At 41.3% G+C, this 19,251-nt stretch overlaps 1 protein-coding gene across 6 annotated transcripts in view; it reads left to right on the forward strand.

The window, feature by feature from the left end:
- LRBA (LPS responsive beige-like anchor protein) overlaps window positions 1–19,251 on the forward strand; it is a 361,620-nt gene that overhangs the window by 193,760 nt on the left and 148,609 nt on the right. For all 6 annotated transcript variants that reach the window (XM_053403139.1, XM_053403142.1, XM_053403140.1 and 3 more), the window contains 2 exons: window positions 14,096–14,242; window positions 16,783–16,919. In XM_053403139.1, coding sequence (XP_053259114.1) covers window positions 14,096–14,242; window positions 16,783–16,919 — 284 coding nt within the window. The remainder of the gene's footprint in view (window positions 1–14,095; window positions 14,243–16,782; window positions 16,920–19,251) is intronic.

Consider the following 19,251-nt stretch of genomic DNA (forward strand, 5'->3'; position numbering starts at 1 on the left):
AATGCAGAAATTGTTTTTCAGACAGTCTTAAAAACTAAAATTTCACTACTGTTTGCCATAGTCACATGTGACAAACACTCTTACATTGCATACATTGGGAATGTGCTAAGTTCTGTAGAATGGTACAGGTGACAAAAATAATGTACTGTACAATCTGTCATTTCTCACCGTCGTTATTGTAGAAAATGGCCAACCATATGCACCAGTTATAATACAGTCCAATAAGTGATTTGCTTCAAAGGGAGTTGAGTGAGTAGAATAAGTACCAGCCCTGTGATAGGTCTTCTGATCTCAGTTGCCATCATCAAGATTAAACATGCTTTTAAACATTTACATGCAGCCACTGGGAGAGGTCATCAGGAGGTTTGGGCTGGGTGTTCATCAGTATGCGGATGATACCCAGCTCTACCTCTCTTTTAAATCAGAACCAGTGAAGGCGGTGAAGGTCCTGTGTGAGTGCCTGGAGGCGGTTGGAGGATGGATGGCGGCTAACAGATTAAGGTTGAATCCTGATAAGACAGAAGTACTGTTTTTGGGGGACAGGAGGCGGGCAGGTGTGGAGGATTCCCTGGTCCTGAATGGGGTAACTGTGCCCCTGAAGGACCAGGTGCGCAGCCTGGGAGTCATTTTGGACTCACAGCTGTCCATGGAGGCACAGGTCAAATCTGTATCCAGGGCAGCTGTTTACCAGCTCCATCTGGTACGTAGGCTGAGACCCTATCTGCCTGCGGACTGTCTCGCCAGAGTGGTGCATGCTCTGGTTATCTCCCGCTTGGACTACTGCAATGCGCTCTACGTGGGGCTACCTTTGAAGGTGACCCAGAAACTACAACTAATCCAGAATGCGGCAGCTAGACTGGTGACTGGGAGCGGCCGCCAAGACCATATAACACCGGTCTTGAAAGACCTACATTGGCTCCCAGTACGTTTCCGAGCACAATTCAAAGTGTTGGTGCTGACCTTTAAAGCCCTAAACGGCCTCGGTCCAGTATATCTGAAGGAGCGTCTCCTCCCCCATCGTTCTGCCTGGACACTGAGGTCCAGTTCTGAGGGCCTTCTGGTGGTTCCCTCACTGCGAGAGGCCAAGTTACAGGGAACCAGGCAGAGGGCCTTTTCGGTAGTGGCGCCCGCCCTGTGGAACGCCCTCCCATCAGATGTCAAAGCGATAAACAACTACCTGACATTCAGAAGACATCTGAAGGCAGCCCTGTTCAGGGAAGTTTTTAATATGTGACATTTTAGTTTATTTTTCATCTTTGTAGGAAGCCGCTCAGAGTGGCTGGGGAAACCCAGCCAGATGGGCGGGGTACAAATAATAAATAATAAAAATAAATAATAATAATAATAATAATAATAATAATAATTATTATTATTATTATTATAACATATCTTTTTTAATCAGGGAAAGTAAAGAACACTATTAAGGCAACTATTTATTTATTTGGACCAGACAGGTCCAATTCTTGGGGCTCAGTGTGAGTAACAACAAGCAAATATTTAAAAAATAAAATAAAGCAGCTGAGATCTAGCAAACTGCTTAAGTGAGTTCAAGGCTTGCGTGCACTTAGTAGAAAACCCTAATTTCCTTTATAACAGTACAGTGGTACCTCGGGTTACATACGCTTCAGGTTACATACGCTTCAGGTTACATACTCCGCTAACCCAGAAATAGTGCTTCAGGTTAAGAACTTTGCTTCAGGATGAGAACAGAAATCGTGCTCTGGCAGCATGGCGGCAGCAGGAGGCCCCATTAGCGAAAGTGGTGCTTCAGGTTAAGAACAGTTTCAGGTTAAGAACGGCCCTCCGGAACGAATTAAGTACTTAACCTGAGGTACTACTGTAGATCTCAATTCTTTTGAGATTCAAATGAACCATAAACACAAAGAACTGTAGATGGTGGCCTGAAAGTCTAAATAATAAGGTTGCCCCATAGTTAAAGAAAGCTTAGTTGTTTCGTTATGAGTTTTAGTTGATTATATTGATTGAATTATTGATTACATTTGGCTGTGAGTAAAACATTGGGTGGGTTCTAATGTGGCTTGTGCACTGGGACTTCTCCTTCCCCTGCTCCCAAATTTGGGGGGACTGTGGAGCAAATTTAGAGGGGCATGTGGGTTCCCATTGTACTAGTGGATTTCTGTTGTACAACTGGGCAGTCATTAGTTAGTTGCCAATTAGTTACTGAAGCGTGAAGGATACTTTGTTTTGATGATACATGAGTATCTTATAGCTAGCATTGGAACATGTCTTCTTTAATATAGTTGCTGATCTGCAGTATTTATAAGAATTTGCATTAAAAATAATGTTTTTTTAATAAAAAAATTGCTTTCTGATTCTTAGAGTTGCATGAAAGTTTTAAAAACTGTGAATTAATTAACCAATCAAACATTGTGACTTTACTAAATAGAGATTCCCAGCACACACAGAATTTTAACCCAGGCACCATAAACTTGTGCAAAATGAAAACGTCTAAGGGCAGGTTCACAAAATACTTTTTTCATACAGTGCCTCCATCTGCATGGAGAAAGGTATCATGTGAACTAGCTGTATGTGGATATGTGTTAGAGATATTTCTATGATTGTGGAGCAGGGTTCTCCATTGTAGCAACACATACTTGAATATAGTTTGTGTAGCAAAAAAAAGTGGAAGGAATTGACCATTTGAAATGGAAGTTATGCACCTTGCAAAGTGCATTCAGGCTAGTGTCTCAGCAGACGTCTATAGCAGGGGTGCCCAAACTTTTTTCAAAGAGGGCCAGAACATGCATTGTTGACCATTGTGAGCTTTTTTTGGGGGGGGATTTTACCCCAAAGTTGTTGAGCTTTTTAGCTTTTTTTAGGATTTTACCCCAGGACATATACTGCCACAGGAGCTGAATTTAATTGACCGGCGGGCCAGATTAGCCCCCCAAAAGGGACTTTGGATATGCCTGGCCTATAGGAAGGGAGTTAGGGAGTTTCATGAAACTGAAACAGTTAACTGAGGATGCTTTTCTACACTGCCTCTGATGTTGGAACTTAGTGCATGGAGGACCTTTACAAGAGGGACCACAGTGGAGTATATGGTAATGTAGAATTGCTATTAAAACGGCACTTTGATAATAAATGAGTATGGCATCTTATAGAGATACGATCTGAACTACAATTCTGGTGACCTGCCTTTGAATCTATGTTCCTGCATTTAGGATGTCACCAACATTCCTGCCGGACTAGTTCTTCTGTCCTGTGGTTTCTTTTTAATAATTAATTACAGAGCATTCTATTTCAATTATATACACTCCATTCCAAAATCCATTTGTCTCAAAGCAACTGGATTCAAGCCAATTCATACCCATTTTGTTCAAGGGGGAACAGCTTTGGTTTAATTCCAAGTATTTAAGCGGAACTGGGATGTGGATCAGGCTGATAGTCTTTCCAGTGGGGAATGTTTTCTTTTGTTACACTGTCAAATGATTCCTTTTACTTACAAATTCTGCTTACTTTAGTTTACCTTGTAAACTGCTTTACTTATAAATCCAGAATAAAAATAAACAAGTCTATTATTAATATCTCACAATTAGCATAGTTCTTACTAAAACTGGTTTTCTGCATTGTGGCAGAATTCACACTATACAGATTGAATATTGAAACAAAATAAGATGTAATTGTAATCCTGTTTCCATTCAAATGAATTTTTACAATGAATTTCAAATGGGAAAAGGGCTGTTCCCATAGCTCCTACCCAAGAGGATGCAGTCTGTTAAAGTTTACAATTGGAAGAAGTGGAAAAGATTCAGAAACAATCAGAAACCAAGACATAGTAATGCCTAGAGAGCAAAAATCAGCTCTGTTGCAGCCTCATTTATGTATTTCAGTAGCCATCTCTTCAAGGGATTGATTTGATTTGAAGGAGAGCCTCTGGTGCAGAGGTGGCAGAGTAAATACCTGAAGACTAATGTTCTCTGTTCAGACAATCAATATCAACCCCATGACTATACTCCAGGCTACCTTCTAGTTTAAAACATTTTTTAAAAAAATTCTGACAATTTAATTGTCCTTCCCAAGCACACATTAAATTGCTTGGGAAAAAGGACTGTAGGATATTTTTCAAAGGCCAGGTTGCCACGATGGGGGAGGACATCCAAAATGGTTATTTGTAAATGTCGGCCTGGAAAAGCAACTGCTCAAACTTTATTTTTGCATTTTGTAACTCAGTGAAACTAGTCTCTGGAAGAATCTGTTTCAAACTTGGTGTGCCTTGTAGAAATCAGCACCATTCACTGAAAAAAAGGAGAGAATTATCTGTAACATTCCACAACCTTAACCCTTTTGAAAACTCTTAACAGATCAGTTCTTAATAAAAAGGTATACAGTTCAGGTGGAAGAATAGGATTTTCTGTAATATTCAAAAAAAATAGTGAAATTGCAAGATTTGTTAATATTGAGCTACTCGGTGAAACTTGACAACAAAACTGCAGTAAATTTTATTGGCCACTCTGTTCCCTTCCCTTTAACATTTAGGGTTCCTGTTTGTTTTCAGGGTGATATAAGTCTTGTTGCATGAAATATAAAAATAGCCTTGTGACTATCTCATTTCCCTGCTGATACATGTGTTCATGTGTGTATTGAGACAAAAGCTAATGGTTAGTGTTGTAAGGTACAGGAGCTGAACTGGAGCCTTCTTCCTCATGGGTTCTAAACAGTTTCATCTTGTTCCATACATACTTACCTCAGAGGTGGGGGAACCATATCAGATCTGCAGACCAATAAATATTTCCTCCATCCATCTCAGGTCAAGTTTAACAGGTGGGTGGAGCTGCCCACCTTTCAATCACCTGATATAACAGTGACATAGGTAGATTCATAAACAGAAGAACTCAAGACTACAACACTTTATTGTAGGCCCCAACTGTATTTACTAATAACAAGCTCAACTCAATTCTCTGAATGCTGCAACAAGTGTAGCCAAAATGGACCCACCTGTGCACAGCAGGCTCAAAAGATGTGCAGAAGGACAAAAAGGTTCTGGAGCTGGGGAAAACCCAACGACAGCTCAATAAGGATTGAGCAGTGGACACAGAATTGTCGGGAGTGGGTGACAGGAGCAGGTCAGCAATAACTCACCCAGCTTCAGTGAAGTTAACTCTTTATTCAAAGAAACAAAAAAAGCTCAGGCCTAGTGAGTACAGCAGTTCTTTCCAGTAGATATTTCCCCACTGAGGGAGTTGCAAGGACTAAAGGTCCATGCCTTCCCACAGCTCCCTAAGTCTCCTCCTTCCCCAGGTTCTTCCCATGCAATCTGAGACTCTGACACCTTTGTTTGCTTTTGTTCCACCCTCTTCATACCTCTTCTGGTTCTGGGAGACCAGCAGGGAGGGGAACTGGTTGCAGGAATGGGAGACCTCCTGGCTTTTTCAGTAGCCTGCCTCATCTCTGCCTCTTGGGTCCCATCCTCTCCAAACTCTGCTTTTACCACAGCCTCTTCCACTCAACCCCATTACCTCATTTGCTTCTGACATCCTCCTCCTCCCAGTTTGCTCCCTCTTCTCCCTCTGACTACTCATCATCATCCCACCTCCAATCCCCTGGCTCTGAGCCCTCCTTCCTTAACGGTTCTCCAGCTGGTGCCTCCCATCGGTCCTCTGCATCCAGCCAGTCCATGACAAGAACCCTGATTATATTGGGGGAGAAACTCAGAAAACCCTGTGAGCCTTTGAAGCAGAACTCCAACCCTTTTACATTATCTAAAGCATTTCCATTCCATTTCCCCTTCTACCTATTTTTCAGGGTTTCCCTCACCCTTTTCAACACTCAGTCTTTGGGCATGAATATGTTAAGTCCTCATTTGGGAGGATTGTTCCCTTTATTATTATTATTTTTAAAAAGATTTTTACTTCTGCAAACTTCAGGGTTACTCTTCATCTGCTGATACCATCATCTTTTGCATGGGTGACATTTTGGCTCTATAAAAATGCTTGTTCAAAGACTTGAGCTTGGTATTAGACAAGTGGGGCCCCCACAATAAATTGTTTCAACATATTCCAACATGTTTCCTGTGCTTGCAAGTGCTGATAAAAATAAGAGTTGGCTCACAGATGAAAACATTTTAAAACGTTTTAAAATGCAACTCCTTTGCAAGTAAGCCGACGGATTGTGTCCCTTTGCTATGCAATAAGCGCTTCATTGGGTCTGGAAGCAGGAATGAGCAGACTATTTCAGTAGCCTCACTTCTGATTTTATATGAGCAACTCTTTCTTCCATCCCTAGGGGTCATTTCAAAACAGCTTTGGTTTCCCTGCAAACAATCGCTTTTTCTACATATCAATCTAGGTGTCTCTGATCTTCAACTCCAGCCATTATATTCTATTCTCCCCTTCCACCTGTTTGTCACTGTTTTTTCATTTGGCCATGCCACATTATTATGGGGCAAGGTTGTTTGTTCTCCCCCGTATATATTTCCCCCTACCTTTCTTGTTTGTGTATTTTGCAAATGTCAGGATTATAACACTGTCTGCTGGTACCTCATGTGTGTTGTACTTTGGGCTAAATAAACATGAGTGCCAGAAGACTCAAATTGGTATTGGTATATAAATGATGAAGACTGATGGAGAAAGAAAATAGAGATTGATAAGGAATAATCAGAACAGAAAATGAGTTGCAGAAAAGACGAACCTGTTGGCGGGTGAGGAAGGATTTTGCTGATGTAGTAGTTTTTGCGGAAGGTTTGAAGGAACAGCAGGAAGAAGCTTAATGAAAATAAGCACGACTTATTTATTTTTCAGTATTTATACTTTTCAGTATTTATATAATTTTCAAATGCTTTAGAAAACTATTTAAACAAAGCATATAATACAATAACTAAGACCAATTCTTTTGTAAAAAAAATCAAGAGGAAAAATTGAATTTACAGGCAACTCCTGATTTGTATAGGGGTTCTGTTCCAGGACATTGCATGCTTTTATGAAATAATGTGCAATTGAAACACCCCGTTCTACCTCTGCCCTGCCCCACCCTTTAATGACGTCTTTTATTATGTTTCTGGTATTCTGATATTTTTTGGTTCGGCACTGTGTGTGTGTGTGAAATCGCACACGTATCAGTTCGCACCTAAAATGGGGGTTGCCTGTATTTCAAGTCAGCGATAAAAAGGAATATCATCCTTGCAGTGCTTGCTGTAAACTCTGATCAGCTGGTTGGGTCTTATAGCAAGCCCATTTGGTACAGGAATCAGCTACACTGCAGAGTTGCTTTTTGAGAAATCTGTAGTCAGGGCTTGCTGCCACTGCTGATCAGATGATGGGCACCAATAGCAAGCCTTACTTGCCAAGATTGCACCTGCGTGTCCACCAGCCCCACACCAGATGTCATCTATGGCATCAGGTGTCAGGCAGGTGGATGTGGTTTGAGGAAGATTGCCTTGTAGGCCAAATCATATCCTGTACTGGACCTAATGTGGCCTTCAAGTTGCTCACTCCCTGGTATAAAGTAAAAAGGGGGGGAACCCCTCTCTTATAATCACAAATGTTTTGTTAACTGTGAGAAATTTAAGCTTTCATCACAGCCTGGTTCTGGAACAAGCTTTGTTCAGCACCTCAGTATACAGGACTCCATCCTGTCATTTCAACTCTACTTCCCATACAAGCACCAGATGTCAGTCATGTGCTCATCTGTCACTACTTTTCTATCTTAAATGCCAGAATTAATTTCCACAATTATGTCAGCAGGTGAAAGCACTGTCATTCAGAGGGTGTTTTGACCTATAAATTACTCAGTTCTCACTTGACTGTCTTGGGCTAAGTTCTGAAGAATTCTACCCTGGAAATACATTGGTACAATTGCTTCAGGTCTATTGTTTTCCCCAGATATCTATCAACTATTGCATATGACGATCTAGTATATGATACTCCAGCAAAACTTTCAGCCTGTCAGATAACCAGACAGGTTGTTGGCAAACAATATTGTTGTGTAGTAGGGTGCTGGGTGCCATGCTGTATAGGTAGGATGTCCCTATGCATGTCATTGTAGTCTGAGGTCTTGATCATACTAAGGCTTGCATATTCAAGTCTGCAGAACTATATCCTGCCCCCCTTATCCCCACAGAGAACTAACTAGGGACTTGGCTGGTTGCTATCTCAAATGGCAAAAATTATGGCTTGGATCCCAAGTATCTGCTTCGCTCACTTTGGATGATGGGCGTGGCTTGAAACAGCCCTGACCCTCTGTATCTCCTCCACATCATATCCCATAACATTATAACAGGTTCTCCGGCTGCCACAAGTTTGGGGGCTGCAGATGGAGTCAGCAAATTCTTGTTTCATGCACATGAAATCCACTGCATTGACCAAACTATAGGATCTAATCCAATGTCTTGTAAAACTTTATTTTGGGAGATTTCTATTCCAAATTACATAGAAGCTGTTTTGTTAAGTAATGTTTTTTATACTTTGCTCGGCTAGAATGGTTGCCTTGCTCCCATACTTCAGCATTCCTTCATGAGAGTGAGAATCATGCATGTATTTATAACAATGCATCTATGAACAGAGTGTGGGTGCAACAATAAAATACATCTGGGCAAATAATTACAGTGGTACCTAGGGTTACATATGCTTCAGGTTACATATGCTTCAGGTTACAGACTCCGCTAACCCAGAAATATTACCTCGGGTTAAGAACTTTGCTTCAGGATGAGAACAGAAATCATGCAGCAGCGACGCAGCGGCAGCGGGAGGCCCCATTAGCTAAAGTGGTGCTTCAGGTTAAGAACAGTTTCAGGTTAAGAACAGACCTCCAGAGCAAATTAAGTTCTTAACCCGAGTTACCACTGTATATAGTTGTGTTTAGACACACATACTACTTGTTGTGTGTATATATATATATATATATATATATATATATATATATATATATATAATATTTATTATACTGGGGGCCCTGTTGCTCATTTTGTGGTGTGTGCCATCCATTTGTATGGCATAAGTTTTAAACCCATATCTAGAACCAGAACTAAATTTTATGCACTCCGCAGGGTTGTTTTCTTTTACATCTTAGGCTAGTTTGAAGAACAGCTCCATGTACATGAACCATGTTTGAAATGAACAATACTTCTTTAAAAGAATGCTTATGGTGGTATGATTGGTGCTTGGTGTTCAAAGAAAGAGTACAATAGCAAAATATGCAACATGCCAGATGAGATGCCTGTTAGCTCTTGCCATGAGTTGAGACTTTTGCTTCACCCAGCTATAAAGAGAACTTTAGCAGTAACAGTGTGAATTCTAAAATACTTACACAGTCTGCTAGTGTTACTTACCCACAGCAAGCCTATAGATGTGGGAAAATTGTGAACCCTTGCATATGCATTTCCAGTGTATTTTACATCCTATAATAGTATCCTAGTAAATTGACTACATAAGAGTATCCTCTGTTATATTATTGGGAAATTCTGGCAAAAGAAAGCTAGAGAAAATTATTAACACCTGTAGAAATTTTACCAGAAACATTCCTGTAATTGACCCATTTTGACTTTCAAACTGAATTTTAAATAAATGAAATAGATACCAGTAATTTTAAATGAGAACATTAGTGTAATTAAGACAGAAAGATCACCAAAGTACAGAATAAAGTGAAACTCTCAAACATCTGCATATAAGTGCTGATTTTAAAAGTGCATTGTGTACCAAGCTACAGACACATGTTGTCAGAATTTATAAACATGTTCATTATCTGTTTTGTTTTATTTTAGCTTATCGTAGTAGTCTTCTTATTTTAATTAAAAATAAAATTCTTCTTCGGAAAGCTATTAGACCACTGAGAATTGAATGTTAGTGCATATGTTGTGTATTAGAATACTGTAGGTAATTTTACTGCTGCTAACTTAAAATCCTCAAGGGGGAGTTAATTACAGGAAAACCTTTCTAAATATCAGCTGCATATTTTCCATGACAAGAGGTTTTTTCAACTCTCATTGAATAATTCCAGAACCAGAGTTTTGTTTAGTTATATCTACTGGTACATTTGAACGAAGAAAAAGAAAGTGTGTGTGTGTAAAATTCTCTTCCCCTTTGACCAGTACTGTAAACAAACATTTACGAATAAATTTTAAAAGCTGTTTGTTTGTAGGAAAATGTGTGAGATGAAAAATGGCCTTTTATTGCAGATTAAACTTCTGTCTTTTAAAAACTGAATTCTTAGTTACCCAAATGGTTGGTTTGCCTATTGTGCTAATGTAAAGTTTTACTTGAAATTTATGTTCACATGTTTACAGAGACAATTAAGCTTTATGTATGGCCACTAGGGATTGCTTTCCTCTGTAAATGTTTGCAGATTAAAGGTTTTTTAAAAATAAGCCCCTGGAACCTCAAGCCATGTATGGCAATAATCAAAAAGTAATGAGCAACGTGTTGAAACTGGCTAGCCGGGATGTGTTTGGCATGATTCCAAAAGGAGACATAGTCCAATATGTTGCTTTTAAGGCTACCCAAAATTATGCACAAGTTTGCAGCTCTTTTGAGTAATAGAAATCTGAATACATTTCCTATGTTCTCCAGCTGCAACATGGAGAGTAATAGTGAGATAAGTAGTGAATTGCTGCCTCCTATCTGTTTCTTCTTGTCAGTTTAAAATAAGAAAATGCATTTAAACATAGAAAGACAGCATAGTTTGGAACAGAATAGGAGCGTGTGTGGCGTTCTTCTGAAACTCAAGATGCATTTAATCCAAATAAATAAACACACAGTGGGTTTATGCATTTTAAAAGAGTTGGTATTGATAGTCATCGTTGCAGTGTTGCCATGTACCCTTGATTAGAATGTGTTACATTAAAAATATTCTGGTTTTGGTTGGAGAGTCTGAGATTATGCTGGATTCTTTTGTTGTTGGGATGAGAGAGTACAAGCTTGGGGTAAATTCAGCCCAGTCTGTCAAGCGTTTGCACAGAAGTAAGACCCTGGTTCAGTTGGGCTTTCTTTCCTGGTAAGTGCGATCAGATTGCAGCCTTGTACGTTTAGTCCGACGTAAATGGCACTGGATTGAAGATGGTTGACTTCCAATTAATTAAGCGTCCATAGGATTGCAGCCTTGGTAACCTAAGCACTCTCCACTAGCTTGAGCCCCTGTAGTGTTTAAAAATTCACAGATCTCTTAACGCTGATAACCTTTCCGTTCACCTCCCGCATCCTTTGAAGGTGCAAGCTTCTGTGTAAGTCTAGGGTGACTTCCTGTGCTAGAGGGCTGGCGTTGGCGCTCCCTCTATAGAGAAGGGGATGGTGTGTGTGTGTGTGTGTGTGTGTGTGTGTGTGTGTGTGTGTGTGTGTGTGTGTTGAAAAGCTACCCTCCTCCTCCCCTGCTGCCAGAGCGCGCGTAGCCAAATCTATTCGTCTGTACTCCAGGGAGTGCGTGTGCGTCTAGAGGACTCGTCCCTTTATTGGTGCGAGGGAAAGTCCCCGTCGATGCTGAAGCGCCTGGTAGCCTCTCTGTACATATCATTCACTTGCGCTCTCTAAAAGGCTGGAGTCCTCCTGCGCGCGCTGCCTCGCCCGCAAGTGTCAATGAATTCAGCGGTGCTGAGTAAACAGGCAGAGGGGCTCTGGCTCTCCCCATGTCGCCGTCTGAGCATTTCAAATCATGTGGCAGTCTGGCATTTATCGTTCTGCACAGAATTGTTGACGACCCCCCCTTTTTTTTTCTTTTTGGAAAAAATACAAACCGGTAGCGCATATTGGAGAGGGACCACTGGAGCCCCCCCCCCCCCGCCTGTTAAAAATAAAATAAATAAAAGAGCTCCAGCTTCTGCAGCCTGGAGCTGATTTCGTAAAATTATCGACGGTTCCTGCTGCCTTAAGACTTTGAGCTCTTTTTTTATATATATAAAGTGAGATAAAAACAGCTACTCTGATTTTTTGTTGTTGCGCAGACATGTTCTGGTTAAAAAAAGGGGGAGGGGAAGAACTATAAATCCTATAAATCCCCCTTCCTTATTTGAAAAAGTTGGCCTCACTCTGTGTAACACAGAGACACAAAAGGTACGGCCGAGGTTGTTGCTCGAAGTAGCTTTTGTCGGACGAAGTTTCCGTAGAAAAATGCGCGCTAGACAGAAGAAGGAAAAAGTCTGTCCAGCTTTTGGGTAGAGTTATATGGAATTTGGAAAGGCTGGCTCAGTTCTACAATGGTGTGGGTCTTTTCTCCCGCTTGTCCTTCGCACACCCCCGCCCCCCCCCGGAGAAACATTCAGGGCAAACAGTGCCGCCCTGCTGAGAGATTGCCTTGCTGCCTCTCGCCGTGATGCAGGTGCACCTTTTCGAAGCTTCAAAGAAGACAGGCTAAAAAGGGGGCTTAGTGTGGATTTGCTGGATCCTGCTCGCTGCCGAAGCGCGAAGCGAGCGAGGGAAGGTCCTAGGACGACGTCCTAACACGATCAGCTTCCCTCGGAGTAGAGCTGGGAGACGTAATCTGCTTCCCCAGCCTTGAGCCACGGAGCTCTCCTACCTTTCCAAGCATAGGAGCAAACGCCAAGGGGCCGAGGTCCATTCGCGCCCCCCCAATAAAACATTTGAGGGGGCCTCCCCCCCCAAAAAGGTTGATGGTCTGTTCAAATGCTGTGAGTGCGCCGCGTCTTGTCATCACTTATAAGGGCTACTCCCTCCCCATTTTTAATACAAGTGGGCACCCCTGTTCCCAAGTCTATTGCGCAGAAAAGAACTTTCCAAGATTCCTTAAAGGAAGCTTCGCCAACCGTGCACGCCGCCCCCCAAAGCTGCCCTATGCGATTTCCCCTTAATGGCGCCGTCCCCTCATACTGACTCCGAAGGCAGACCTGTGGGCAGTGGGGGTTACTCCCGGGTAAATAAGGCACAGGATCGCCCCTGTGTCGCAGGCATGCTGTAGCCCCCGCGCGTCCGAAGGGGCTTCCCTCGGGCAAGTGCGCGAAGGACGCTACTCGCTTGCCCTTTGAAGCAGGCTGGTGGCAGCGGGTGTTTGTGGCTCGGGGCCGCCTTGGGAGTCCGGTCTCGCTGGGCATGCATTTTGCCCGTGGCTGCCCAACCAGAGAGCAGCGAGGGACGTCCCTTGAGGACGTGGCCGGCCGGCTAGCCTAGAGGGCGCGGCGGGGGCTGCAGTGCGGCCGGAGCCCCCGTCGGGCAAAGCCATCACGTCCTCGGGCTTCGAGGGCAGCAAGGCGAAGGAGGCCCTTCCAGGAGCTGGCAGCCGGCGGAGTCCACAGCTCCTTGGCCGGCCCGAGAAGCGCCCGAGGCAGCTGTGGGAACCTTTATTAAGTCCTCAGACGGGAGAATCGGTTTGAGTTTGGAGTGATGTGGAAGGCGTTGCTGTGTCGGGGCTCCACCGAGGTCTGAATTGGCTCCCCCTGAATAAAGGATAGTCCTAGCCATAGAGCAGTTAAACCAAAGTGGTTGGGGCAAAAAAGAAATAATTAAAAACAAAAATCGACAAACCCACCATGTGCTTCCTTCCTTCCTGAGTTAATCAGAGGTGCTGGATTGCCTCGCTTGCTTTGCTGGTTTATGGATCGCATCCCCTCCCCCCTCCCCACATAAGGATGCTCGATCACATATTACAACTGGGGGTCATGCATGCCCCCCCAGAAGCAGGTCCACTGACTCCAACGGGGCTTGCTGCCAAGTATAGACTTGCAGTCTTGGTTTCTTGAGACGCACCCAACTAGTTCGTTCTCTTTTCTTTAAATCTCCCATTTTGATTTAATTTATAGAGGTATAAGTTTGCTATCAGGGTGAGTTGTGGTCTATTATTATTATTATTATTATTATTATGGGTGGGGATATTTGTTGTTGTTGTAGTAAAAAAAAATTAAAAATACTGGAAGGGGGATGCTTGTTTCAAATATCACGTAAGTAGGGCTAAAAGCTCTCAGTCCTGGCTGTGTTAATCGGTTTACAAGTAGCTCTGCCGGCTCACTTGCTTCCCAACCAGCGTGGGTTAGAGGCGGCTGGCTGGCGGATTTATTCCCAGCTGAGCCCCTCTTTGCTTGAGTCTCCGGCATGTGTGCAATAAGCAAGGTTATTCCTCGCCACCCCCCTCCCCGACCTTCCTTCCCCGTAACTGTTGCCTCTCCGAGTTGATGGACAGCCGCGTTTCTCTTTCATTTCAGCTCCAGATGAAGATGTACTTGTTAAAGGAAAGCAGTCCATCAAGAGTCAGGCTTTAGGAAATCAGAACTCTGAGAGCGAAATTCTCCTGGAAGGCGACGATGATACCTTGTCATCCATCGAAGAGAAGGAACTGGAGAACTTAACTGGTAACTTCAGCTGTCTATTACCTGCTCCTTCCGACTTGGTTCCCCCTCCCCTTACTCCTTTACCTCCTCCTTGGCAACATCTTCTCTGCAAGGGTGGGGGGGGGGAAGACATGGGGCGGATGGCTCTTTCCCATAACTGTATTAATGAAGATAAATTTCTGAATAGGGGAAATTACCTTTATATTGCCACTTAAATTATTAATTTTAGCTATATATATATATATATATATATATATATATATATATATATTAGGTCAGGCCAGATCCTGTACAAAAGTAGATTATGCTAGCTTCCCCCCTCCCACTTCATTGACACTAGTGTTGCGGCGCATTGGAACAAGAAGGCAATCTGAACAAGTAAATCATAAAGTGTATTTATATATTTGTTCAAAAGCAAAACACCTCTCTGCATCAAAGGCAATCGTTCCGAAATTCTTTTAATCTAATTGTTCTGCCAGCCTCCTTTGTGTAAATCTTAACCTTCATTTACTACTTTAAAAAAAAACCAAAAAACGAGAAACAGGTTATTCTTACCATAATAGATTGGCTTGGTTGCAAACTGAACAAAACAACATTTTTCTGCTTTGGAGTTTTATAGCCAAGCCCCCTATTCACTGGACTGGAATTGCAATCTGGGAATGAATAGTGTAGAATTTTGGGTCTAGGTATATATCACTTGGTCCGCTCCCAAAACAAGAATATCCCTTGTGTTTAAATTCTGCTTTGCTGGAAGAAGTGGAAATGGGGGCTTCTTCATTTTTATTTATGCGCAAAAATCTAAAAATCTCTATTTCAGTTCATTACCTATTGCATCATCTGTTTGGTGCCTTATAATAAAAACTAAGCATGAAAATATAGTCTACTGTCAAAGCAATGCACCAATCAGTAAAACAGCAACATAATTTAATAGAGAGGCTCTCAATGAACCTGTTCTTCAACACCCCTGCAAGAGCATCCAATCCATGTCCTCCTCTTCTCCACCCCCTTCTACATTTGTTGCTTCTGCTAATACATTCATACTGTAATAGAGGTGAAAGGGGAGTTTAATTATATAATCTTGACAATGGCAATAGGATTAAGAAGTAATCCTTGCTAATAAAGTAGTATGGGTTACGAATGAAGTTGAAATTGTCAGGGGTTTTCAGCGGGACCTGAGCTGCCCTGGCTTCTGCAGCTGTCTGCTTGCCCTGTAATTGAATGTCTGAAAGTGATTGAAAAAATGTTATTTCTTCCCTGGATTACATGCTAATGTACAGAGGGCAAAGGGAGACAGCAAAAGAACACATAGCTGCTTATTTCATCCATTTGTGGGAATGAGCTTTGGGAAATCATGGAGGTAGTGCAGCTATCGGATGCCCATCTGCAAACACAATGTATTTGTACGCTGGGAATAGAGGGCAAAGCTGCTCTGATCTCAGCAGAGCATCTCCTCTATTGTGCTACTGGCACACATTGAGATTGATGCAAGATTAAAGACCATCACACCTCCGAACAATTGACAGAAATGACAATTCATCTGAATTTTTTTGGCAGTTATTCACCCATTGATTACCTAAGCGTGTGCACCTCATTTATACACACTTTATTAATGCAAAAGGGAATGTGTCACACATGCAGTTTACAGTATTTTTAAACAAAGGCCTACAGCTGACAAATATGCCCTTCCGTGGTCTCTGTGTTCCCTGCTTTTTAATGAGTTGGATGACAAATATAACCCACTTTTCTGCTTTACATAATGGCCTGCATATTGTTAGATCTGTACCCAGCCTATTGTTTTGAGTAGTACACTGATCTGTCTCTGTGATAAACCCTGTGGAGATGTGATTATTCCAATAAAAATTCATTCAGTTGGAAACCAACGTTCCAGCTGTTTATTCCCACAGTCCCTAAGCTGCACTAACACTGTGTGTGGATTCCTTGAAAAATATTTAAAAGGCAGGCTGAAACCACTTCTCAAATGCTATATGTCTCAGTCTCTAGCAATGGGTAGCATTTAACTTCTGAACAATAGATCTCTGCCATGCATGAAAATAAAAACCCATGTACAGAACTCATAAGCAACTTTCTAAATAAGCTAATCATCAGGAAATCTGGGTCAAATTGGTTTGCCACTCCCCCCAAATCTACACACACATATGTGAAACTAATATTTCCCATCCAACCTTCCTTTTTATGCATTTGCATTATTGTTTTGAACATGAGGTATTCGGTTCTGAAATATTTCTAAATTTCTGGAAGAAGAAAGCTCGATGATCTAATAGCCACCTAGATGGCATACATAATTGTTTGCATTGTTTGCAGCTGTAGTTGTTCAAATGTCTGGCAGTCCCAAGTGCAGCAAATGCATTGCATGTGTACTTGCGGGGGACTTATAAGAACTTAATTTCTAAATCCAGTCCATTTTGTGGAGGGTGGCATTGGATTAAAGCGAGCTAATAAAAAGAACATACACTTATATCTGTGCAACATTTTGTGCTTGTTGCGGAGGCCACTGTTAACAAGGTGTTGGACTGTGGTTTTTGTTTCTTTCCCTTTGGTAGGTCCTGTTAGTCTGTCTACACCAGCTCAGCTTGTGGCCCCTTGTGCAGTAGTGAAGGGCACACTTTCCATCACCGCCTCTGAACTGTATTTTGAGGTAGATGAAGAAGAGCCGAGTTTTAAGAAAATTGACCCCAAGGTAAGAGATCATTGACCCCTCTTGTACTAACCCTTGTGACAAATTACAAGAAGCCTTTAATTTTTCAGCCAGTACTTTCTAAATCCATTGGACACAAGTTTTCTCATATTTGTGAGTTTGTAATTTGCGGAGTTTTCGTGCTAGTGGCACTCGTGTAAGTATGAAAAACAATTCACCCCAGTTCCAGCGCTAATTACTTCATAGGGCAGAAGCCTCCTGGGAAATGCTTTGAATAAAACTGCATTAGAGCAAGAGGATGTGTGAAAGTTTAGTGGTGTTGTCTACTGAAGCCTTTGTTTTACCTCAACTTTTTATGGTGCTCACTGATTTCTTGCATTTGCTTTATATTACTTTGTAGCAGGATGAAGAGTTTGCACATGCTTATTCAGAGAACATAATTGCCACTTGATACTATATATTTTAATAATATATTTTGTGTTCAGTTTCCCAACTAAATGCTTTGTTCAGATTATATTCAGTTTCCCAACTAAATGCTTTGTTCCGATTATAATGACCTTTAAATGCAAGGGTAATAAAAGTCATTCCTCCCATCCCCAGAAAACCGTTTTTGCTCACAGTGTTAATGACTGCTATAAGAATTGCACTTAGGAAGCTTCCATAATACTAAAATGTGATTACTGAGTGTGCCTTTTCCACCTAAAATGTGTTATTGTAGATAAATGTCTCCCAAATTTCACTAAAGCAATTGCTAAAATGCAGTGCTTTCTTCAGGGAGAAAAAGACAAAATTGTATACTGTATTTCTTTTAATGGGTACTTATTTGTTGTATTTCTGTTCAATTTTATTTTTTTTGAATACATCTTTCTGAAAAGGTTAATGGATAGTGGGGACTTGAACCAGACCTTGCTTAATGTTGCAGTTGTTTTTTAAAGGTTTTACTTTACTATAACAGTAGCAAATTAAACTATGAAGTTTTCTTTGAAGTACATAAACTTTCAAGTATTAGGGTGAAAGTAAAAGGTTTAGAATTGAGAAGTAGCTGCAATTTGTTTGCATGTTATTTTGGTGCTCTTTGATATTAAAATTGAAAAAGCAGTCATCAGTGAAGACGTACTGTAAAATACTAATGCAGCCTATTTCTTATAACTCATTACAATACAGGAAGCTACAGTATATATTAATCAAATGTGGCTGTTCAGCCCTTGTGCATCATTCAAGGAGTAATGTAGGGTGAGATCCCTCTGCTTTCTTCCCCCTCCCCTTTGAATGATACAACTATTCCTTTTCCATCTTAAAAACGAAAATGAACAGGCATCTTAAACTGACTGTACTTTTTAACTTTGCGGTAGAGATAGGGATCAAAGAAAAGTAGCCAGGTTTATTAATTTAATCTTGAAGATAGGAAATGTTAGAGAGAGAGACTCCAAACTATTTATTTCCTTTGGTGAAAACTCTCAAAGCTTACTGGTGTTTTGGTTATGAAGTCATGCAACAATGCAACATCATTCTCTTACAAGCACTGGCGTTTCCCCATGTTTCCCTTTCTCTTCTCCCCCACCCCTTTCCCAGAAGATATGGGTAACTAGAGCTTGAGTAACAACATCTCCCCTTTGAATACCAATCCTGCGTTTGCTCAGATGCCTATTTAATGGGCCTTCCTCAGTTTGATAAATTCGGCTTCTCTGTGTGTTTTTCTAAACTCCTGGGAAAGAAAACATTATGACAGGAGTTTTGAAATAAAACCTGAACTGGATGCAGCATTGATGCTGATAACATCAAAGTTTATATTCCTACTACAAGGCTGTTTTTAACAAGCAAGCTGTAGTACTTTGAGCTCAGACTTGCTCTTGGAGTGAGGCAGGGGAGATCCTCAATTTATTTTGAGCCATACTTAAATAATTCGTCACAGAAAAAAAGATTTTGAAGCCACATTGCTCTAGGAAAAAACAAAACAAAACAGAGCTGTTGTGCAAGTAGATGTATTTATATAAAGGTAGAAAATATGTTTAGTTTCCTAATGGTATGAGATGATTTGTGAAATATGGTAGGACCCTACCTCTTCAAATATAGGTTTGCCTGTGTGTGGGCACCTACTTCAAATAAGTACTCAATAAATTCAAAAACACACTTTTTTGGGGGTGGGGGGGAATTCATTCAAATAATAAAAAAAAGATTTTCTTGAATAATAAAATACCCATAATGCTGGGGCTCCTGTCCACTGCACACAGCCCCACTGAAGAAAATGCTACTTACTGCCAAGTAAACATATTTTAGAATAGGGCTTCACATTTAGAGAAAACATGTTGGAAAATATCTTAGCGGACTAAGTAGTTTTTTTTTGTGTTTGTGAAAATCTAAACTTTGTATAAAG

This window comes from Podarcis raffonei, chromosome 9 (genome assembly GCF_027172205.1).
Source record: "Podarcis raffonei isolate rPodRaf1 chromosome 9, rPodRaf1.pri, whole genome shotgun sequence".
In the NCBI taxonomy this organism is placed as follows: domain Eukaryota; kingdom Metazoa; phylum Chordata; class Lepidosauria; order Squamata; family Lacertidae; genus Podarcis; species Podarcis raffonei.